The 8,957-nt window shown below is 34.3% G+C and overlaps 1 protein-coding gene and 1 long non-coding RNA gene across 4 annotated transcripts in view; one reads left to right on the forward strand and one right to left on the reverse strand.

Moving 5' to 3' along the window:
* The window catches only part of LOC125658084 (calpain-5-like), a 69,282-nt gene that overhangs the window by 36,580 nt on the left and 23,745 nt on the right, over window positions 1-8,957 (reverse strand). For all 3 annotated transcript variants that reach the window (XM_048889177.2, XM_048889179.2, XM_048889181.2), the window contains exons 4-5: window positions 7,334-7,542; window positions 5,846-6,038 (exon numbers count right to left, since the gene is read on the reverse strand). In XM_048889177.2, the coding sequence (XP_048745134.2) occupies window positions 5,846-6,038; window positions 7,334-7,542 (402 nt within the window). The remainder of the gene's footprint in view (window positions 1-5,845; window positions 6,039-7,333; window positions 7,543-8,957) is intronic.
* LOC130050229 (uncharacterized) lies at window positions 1,625-2,241 on the forward strand. Its single transcript, XR_008798655.1, has 3 exons — window positions 1,625-1,684; window positions 1,916-1,981; window positions 2,192-2,241. It is a non-coding gene; the product is annotated as an uncharacterized LOC130050229 (long non-coding RNA).

The raw sequence follows: 8,957 nt of genomic DNA on the forward strand, positions 1-8,957 counted from the left end.
ACCTTTATTTCAAAGCTACAAGTCACCATCTATCATCCCTGAAAGTTTCAAGACTCAATCTTTAACTGCTCATGAGATGAAAGAAAGCAGAGGTGAGCAAGCTCACATACCCCACCCTCCAACATTGCTTGACAATGCCTCACATAATGAATGGTAATGCTATGCATTACTGCAAGAACAGAACAGATGGGCTCAAATAGGAGCATAACTCCAAGAAAAATTATTGAATCAGAATTTTCTGGGAATATGCACATCTACACAGTGTGTCCTTATAAACTACAAAGTTTCACGAAATTCTGTTGAGTGGTCTCAGAGGAGTTGTGCTGACAAGAAAGGGACTAATGGACTGACGGATGGGTAAAAAACACACTCTCTGCAACTTTGTTGCGTGGGGTATAAAAATGCATGTACAAAACCACATTTTTAAAACAGAAAATCGGCCGTAACTCGCAACTGGAAGTGACATCAGCAAAAAGGAAAAAAAAAGAAACAAATTTAGTTCATATTACATACATGTATATGTCGTATCTTTCCTGAAAGTTTCATGAAATCTATCAAGCAGTTTGCACAAATTGGTAAAAAGAAAAAACCCCGGTAATAATAAAAGAGAAAAAGAAAGAACAGATTAACAAGAAGGTCTTCCATTGAGACAAAACATAATAAAGAAAACTGATGGTATTTTTTAAAACTCCAGTATGGCTGTACTACAGTCAGATTCTATTACAGTACAATTATATTACAGTAGTTTTGTATTGCAGAATTATTGATTGACAGTATTCAATACGGTCATGCAGCTCTTAATAAACTGCCACCTTTAGATCTATTTGTTTCTGTCATCTCGAGGAGAAAGAGTTACTATTGTACTTGTAAGAGTTATCTTTCCTTAACTTACAATACTTTTATGTAATTACAATAAATATAAAAAGAGGTATAGCGCATTTGCTGACGATACGGCTGACTCAGAAATCTAAATGGAAAACACCAGTTTCCAATAATAGACTGGCGTGTTATTTTTAAATATAAGGCCAACGTTTTTGATGTTTCGTTAACCAAGATAAATAACTGCCGCAGTTTAGCATTACTGACATTTATATGAGTCGTTCTTTAATCAATAAACCATTTTCCTATTTGGAATGATGAACAGTACAATATTTTCATAGGTGCATTCATATTACACAACAACCCTTTTACATATGGCATTACTTAACTCACTGTCTTTTTCTGACATGACTGCAGCGCTTTTAATAGATGTCATCATGCAGTTCATTTGCCTTTGGTTGATAATTCGAGTGTTTAGTTTTGCCTAAATATCATATGACAGTTGCTACATGTGTAATAGTGTTTATTAATTGATTTAAATTAATGTACACAAATTTGTATATAGATTTCAAATTAAACATCTGAATAACCACTACATTGAGATGTGTTTTATGCTCATCCAAGTAGGAGAGGCAGTACCTGTTCTGATTTATTGAATTTTGCCTTAGGTCATTATAATTAAACTTTTGTATATAGGTTTGAAAGTGTTCGAAGTTAATTCCTATTGGTGTTTTATTGGTCAGTTCTTTTTCCCTCCGAAAGTTCTTCGTGATGTTCAGTCATTCTTTGTCTAGTTGGTTTATAGAGAAGTTGGTGAAAATATATGACAGATATTTGACTGTTGACTGATCATTTCTTTAACAAGGTAAGCTATTTTCTAACTTTAATATTATTTCTAATTTGCAGTAAACTTAATAATTTGGTAGATTTAATTCCATAGCACTTGCACAGTAAGAATGATATTTTGTGAGGCATAAATCAGTTAGCTTGAAATAAGCTAAATTTATGTGTTTCACAGATTTGGTATATTTTTAAATACATGCTTGATAATATTTTTATGATGCAAGTTTATTGATGTAAACTTCATAATTTACAGTCAATCTCCATGGACATGTTTTGTTAAATGAGGGATTATTGCCACATCACTTATTCCCATAGAATGGTATGATGGTGTTCATGATATATTCTATGATTAATGAATAATGGCTGTATAGTCATTATAGAAATATCATAAATATAGTATCAGTGTTTTAGGCTTTTATAATATCATGGTAACATATATTTTAAAGAAGTAATTTGATGTATATGATTGTAAATATAATTATTTGTTTGATATGTTTCAGAGTGTCATACATATATATCTAAAGCTTAGATTCTGGCAATAAAATGGAGGTGATTGACATCCAAGAACCCATACAGGACTTTGTTGTTTAATTCGACAGAAACCCTGTTACACATGAGTTTTTATATTTTCTTTTGAGAAGTCAAACTGTATAACAGTTCTTTTCCTCCCTTTACCTATTTTTACTTATTACATGCTGTGCATTTGTGTCCTTTTTCTTGTAGTATTTGTTTAGCTTTTCGTCAGCCACATTACGGTTTGAAAATCCTCTGCACACAGGAACATGTTAGTGTAAACAAACGGAACTACAATGATCTTGGAATAAATTCCCTTTCTTTAAGTCGTAACTTGCAAATATTAGAAGTTGTGATGAAAATGACTAATATTTGTTATAAAATATATATCACATCTAAAACACACACCCCTCAAGAAAACGACCCCCAAAAAATGAAAAGCAAAAAAATAAAAAAAGAAAAAAAAGGTTGGAAAAAATATTGGATTTGAACTCGGAATGCATTGTTTAAGTATAGGATTACCGAGCACCTAAACCACTAGGCCAGGCATGCAAGTTTAAAGGTTTAACGTTTGACAGGCTGCTAAATCTCAAGGTAAATTTTGAGAACGATTTTGTCATATTTTACCCTTTTTCAACAAGAGGGCCACCTGAAACCAAATTTCCTCAAACGGACTTATATTAGCAACAACCACGCTCGTTAGGTGGCGCGTCATGTTCTATTTTTATTTCTACAGGAAAAGTGGGACGACCCTATTTTTTACGTGCTAGTATGGATAAACCTAGAGCCTACGAATGATGCGAAGTTGATCGTTCGGATCTAAAATAGCTATATTTAGCGTATCTCACGTGATTAGGCATATTCCAGAAAATCCCTTTGAGATTGAAGCGATTAAGCTGAGCGAGTATATGTAAACATTTACTTAACGGTGAAATACGCAACAAAGAGTGACATATTAATACATTTTATGCATGAATAAATTATACTGAGGTCAAACATGGACGATAATTGCCCGTGTTCATATAGTATTTGATTGAGTTAGATATCCAAGGAAAGATAACTCCCATTATTAACGTACTCACAACGTACCGGTGGTATACAATAATTATACAATGTTTATACATTTCTGAATGATGAGTGAATCTTTATTTTCATCAGAATCTTTTCCATCACACTCGCAGACCAGGTCCCCATACCCCTACCAGTGTCAATCTGTGACTGATAGCAGTGTAGTATTTAATTTGATATAGTCTAGAGGAAATTCGAAATATGGTAGTGACATTTCTTCCTCACTGAATTAGCTGGATTTTTAACGTTTAAAGAAAAGTGGAGTATGGACTGGGGGGTTAAAAATGCTATTTGCCAAATTTTCAACAATATTAATTACAAGGCAAGGCAAAAGGGGTCATAAGCTACAGCTAGATGATGCAATTTTTCACTTGCAAGTTGCACTGCCACTAGTTACATTTACTTAGTGACTTATTTACGGATAAATAAAGTAACTTACAAATATTTTATTTATTTATTTATCTATCATTTCATTTTTTTAATATGATGGTTTGTACTTGAAGAGTCATCGCAATAAAGGGACATTAATTATTAGTGTTAAAAAAAATCTGATCATGCAGTTTTTAAATTTCTGAATTTTGAAAAAATAAAAATAAATAAATAATAGATTTTGATACCACTCAGCCCCCGACTGGCCAGAGAGTTATGTTTCTGTCAGTTCTGATGCAACTAGCTCAGCCCCCAGACTGGCCAGAGAGTCCACTGTTTCGGTAAATTCTGATAATGATGCAACTCAGCCCCCCTCCCCCCCGCGACAGCTCTAACAGAAGTTCTCGGAAAAGACTCGCTGATGTTTAATAAATCAGTTTTCCTATTAATTTTACTTTTGTTCCTGTTCATCAGTTCATTAGGCTATGGCCCAATCTGATTAAATTTAAGATCGTTGATCCGCTCCGTATTCCTCTTCCTTTCCCGTATCTGTGAAGTCCAGAGGTGAGATATATTCTTTCCAAAACAACTACGAATGTTCATGGAACAATTTAGTATTAATTGTTTTCCTTTTATGTTGTATGCATTATTTCAAGAAATAACTTTCAGGTCACTTTTTAATGTGAAATGGAACATTTTCAATTTTTGACAACCTGATGGTAGGGGTGTTTAAGACACTATACCTCATTTTCTATAAGGAAGTGGAGTAAAAGGAATTCAAAATTGGATTCAGCATACTCAAAATTGGTAATTACACCTGCTTTTTATTGTTTTGGGTTATGGTGTTTCAAGAAATAAAGTTGGGTCACTTTTTGATGCGAAATGAAACATTTTCCGTTTTTGGCAACCTGACGGTAGGGGTGTTTGAGACACTATACCTCATTTTCTATAAGAAATTGGAGTAAAAGGAATCCAGATTTGAAATCAGCATACTCAAAATTGGTATTTACACCCGATTTTTATTGTTTTGGGTAATTTTTAAAAAATGGGTGGTGGTTGCTACTTATTTACAGTCATAATCAAGTAAAACAATTTCAGTGTTTCATTTCTGGTTTAGGGTGGCCTTTTGCAGCAGTTTGCAATTTTTTATGCCCATTACGTTACATCTACTATATACTCTATATAATCACGGTGATGTTTATGCTTATCAAATAAAGATACTATCAACATATCGATATCTTTATTAAGTAATTTGGGTAAACACAAGTATGAAACTGACATTGTATAGCTGAATATTTGTAAAAAATGATATTCAAGAAAAAGGTATTTATGTAGGCGAAATTGCATACCAAGTGCGCTATACCCCTTTCTTGTAAAAAATTACTTTCAAAATTTCTAACATGATTAAAATAGTTTTATCAACGATAAGGCTTCTTTTTTAAACAATACACGTACAAGACACATATGTTTCAAGTTATTCAAAAACCTAATGTCCGATCTCAGTATTTAGCGCACTGCATGGCCATTTTCTGGCAGGTGAGCCATCATTAACTGGACCTAGATTGACAAGAATTTCATCCTTTGCAAACAAAATATCACCCATTGTCCTCCTTTTTATTGACTTTTCCAATGAAACAGTAAAATAATTGGCGATTTCCTGTTGTGTACATTTTGTATGGTTTCCGTTGTACGCAATGATTTGCTTATTTCTTTCAAAATTCAACAGAAATGTCTTTCATGGCATAGCCATAGCTAAACTGAAATATTTTCCTATGATGTAAAATCAACAAGACATATTCAAGTTCATATTAAGTAATTTTCTTGTTTATTTAATACAGCAATTACTGGGCTCTCCTGCTCGGGTGTACACCTGAGATAGATAATGACCAATTTATCCCTTCATTGACCACATGCATCTATTATGGTACACTATGAAATAGACTTTTGTAATAAAAACAGTGGCAAATGGCGATAGTGAATTTGGCATTTTAACGAGAATTTTAAGTAACAAGAAAAAATGTTCTTAAGAAAAATGTGGCCTTATAACAAAAATAGCAATGAATTGAGTGGCGATAATTTAAAAGTTAATTGCATTGCATTCCATTAGTTTTGTTCTACAGGATTTTTGTACCACAGTATCATTAATTGCATTATTATTGTATTACAGTATTATTGCGTTTATACGTTATTACTGTATTACAGGATTTTTGTGTTACATTATTATTGTACATACAGGAATGGAGGCTGCCATTAGAGCCTTCCTCCCCGATTCTTTCTGCATCCTGGCAAACAGTGTAGTTCTCTCCTGGGCATCATTAGCATAGTTCAGTTTGACCATGTCCAGAGTGGCTGACACACCTCCAGTGAAATCCTCCAGGGCCTCAGATAGTTCTCCTCCATCCAGAGCCTCATAGCAACCAAACAATCTGGTTAAAGTTTTACAAGAGTTCATGTAAGAATGAACAGTAAACATATTTGTCACTATCTCGTATATTTACATTGCAATAGACCCTACAATATAATACAAAACTATATCACAGTGCAGCAACTGTTGTAAGTCTCAAACAAGATCCTCCATGGTTGTTTAAACACTTACTGTGTCAAATACTTGAAGAGAAAGTAACTTTACTATCATGTCTAAAGAATAGGCTCATGGGCCACATCACTCAGCTGAGTCACCATGGCCCTGCTGTTGTTCAATCTTTATTTTGACCCTATGTTGTGGCTCCAATCAAACACAAAAGGTCGCAACATACATGTAACTATGATATAAGGTCACAAGGTAAACAAGAGGCCCATGGGCCACATCGATCACCTTGGCCCATATCTGAAGACTTTCCATATATATTTGCATGTAAAACCTTAGTCCCTATTGTGGCTCCAATCTACCCCTGGAGGTCATGATTTTTACAAACTTGAATCTGCACTATGTCGAAAAGCTTTTATGTAAATGTCAACTTCTTTGGCCCAATGGTTCTTGAGAAGAAGATTTTTAAAGATTTTCCCTATATATTTGTATGTAAAACTTTGATCCCCTATTGTGGCCCCATCCAAGCCCCAGGGGCCATGCTATTAACAAACTTGAATCTGCACTATGTCAGGAAGTTTTCATGTAAATCTCAGCTTTTCTGGCTCAGTGGTTCTTGAGAAGAAGATTTTTAAATGACCCCACCCTATTTTTGCATTTTTGTGATTATCTCCCCTTTGAAAGGTACATGGCTCTTCATTTGAACAAACTTCAAAGCCCTTCATCGAAGGATTCATTTAGCCAAGTTTGGTTAAAATTGGCCCAGTGGTTCTGGAGAAGAAGTCGAAAATGTAAAAAGTTTACAGACAGACGGACAGACAACGGACAACAGGTGATCAGAAAAGCTCACTTAAGCTTTCAGCTCAGGTGAGCTAAAAACTATTAAAAGTTTACAGATGGACACCATATAAAAAGTAACTCAAAAGAAGTATTCAAAAGACTAAGTTTTAAACTGTAAAGTCAAAAATGTGAGGTATTTGGGTTACCAGTAATGAAAACTGTTGATAACAAATGAATGTCTAGACAAAGACATTGCCATTTCATGAACCAGATTTGCAATCAATATTATCATTCAATATCATTAACCTTCCAAAACATTTTTTAAAATGACTTTATAATACATGCTATCCTTACTTTACTAAATTTATTTGGAACAGATTTGAAATTCTTAATCAGTAAATCTCACCAACATACTTTGCATAGGCCTTCTCAAGTAAGGCACTCCAGAACTCGTTTTTGGTTTGAGAGTGTATATAGACAAGCTCATCATTGACTGTGGGCAGGAAGTCATCAATGACTACATCGGTCCATATACCGTCTCGCCAGAACCGGAAATGGAAGATACCCTGGTAGTTGTCTGGTTTATTCTCATCCCACTCCTGCTCCTGGGTATCAGGTATGACCTGGCATGGAGGAAGCTGACATGTTACATTTCTTTCTCAAATATTTTCTGTTTGCTTAAATTACATTCACTTGTAAAAGTTGTGGGTTCAAGTAAAATTCTGAATTCTGGAAAATCCACAAAATTTGATAGAAGTAATGGTGAGCTAGAAAATTAGCATTTTTCCAACTAACTGTTGATACTGCTGCTTACATGAGGAAATAGGTTAAAAACAAGAGGCCCATGGGTGACAATGCTTACCTGCTGTTACACAGATACTTTTAATTTGGGATAACCTTAAAAGTTTAAACAGCTTTTGCAGACCCGTTTTTCTTCCATGGGTTGCACTTTGAACAATTTGAAAATTGAATATACAATACATGAAGATGCATACAAATCAGATTGACAAAATGTACCCTTGTGGTTCTTGAAAAGAGTTTAGAAAAAAACTCCTAAATTTTCCTATGCAAATTTGAAACCACATACTGGTACTTGTATTTCATGAGATCTGAAAATTTTCCAATATATCACATAGTACTATGTAAAATTTTACACTCTAATCATGACCCTACCCTACCCTGCCCTGCCCAAATAGCTGATGGTTTGATCAAATTTGAATCTACACTACCTGATGTTTTTGCAATTTGAATTTACTAAATTTCTAATTAAAATTCTGTTCCTCTACGATACACTTCACACACTTTTACGTGGAATATACTAGTCTAATTTTAATTAGTCATTTGGAAATGACAAATTATGGACTTCAAGTTGTGGTCTAAAGAAGATTTTAAAAAGATTTTTCTTAGTACAAGTATATATATTTCTGTTTAAAATATTAAAGTTAAACCCTAAATTGTGGTCCTATCCTGACCCAAAAGGTCATCATTTGAACAAACTACACGAAGATGTTAACATATTATTTGACAATCTGTAGTCTTGTGGGTCTTGAGAAGAAGAGTTTCAAATGTTTTTCCCCATATATTCCTACTTAAAATTCAAATCCTGATTGCAGCTTCACCCAATCCCTGGGGTTATGGTTTGAAGCTCTAAAGTCAAAGTTTGACCAAACTAAATCTTAATATACAGTAAAATATCTGTATCTCGAATATGGTTTATCTCGAATACCTCGCTTGAGTCGAAGTCGACCGCCGGTTCCGGCCCTTTTCCCTATATAAATGATTAAAAAAACTTGTGATATTTCGAACACGGTAATCTCGAATACTCCGCTTATGTCGAAGTATTTTCAAGGTCCTATACCCTAAATTCACCTGGTTTATCTCGAAGGGCAGTCAATTTTCCGCTCTGCTTACCATATCTGGCGTCGTTAAGTCACACATTCACCATTCATACCCGCGGCTACATCAATTATAATTAATTACCGCTAATCCACGCTCGCCTTTTACGAGTAGACCCAGGTCGCAATAAATGGTTCAACAG

The sequence above is a fragment of the Ostrea edulis genome, chromosome 9, assembly GCF_947568905.1.
Source record: "Ostrea edulis chromosome 9, xbOstEdul1.1, whole genome shotgun sequence".
Classification (NCBI taxonomy): domain Eukaryota; kingdom Metazoa; phylum Mollusca; class Bivalvia; order Ostreida; family Ostreidae; genus Ostrea; species Ostrea edulis.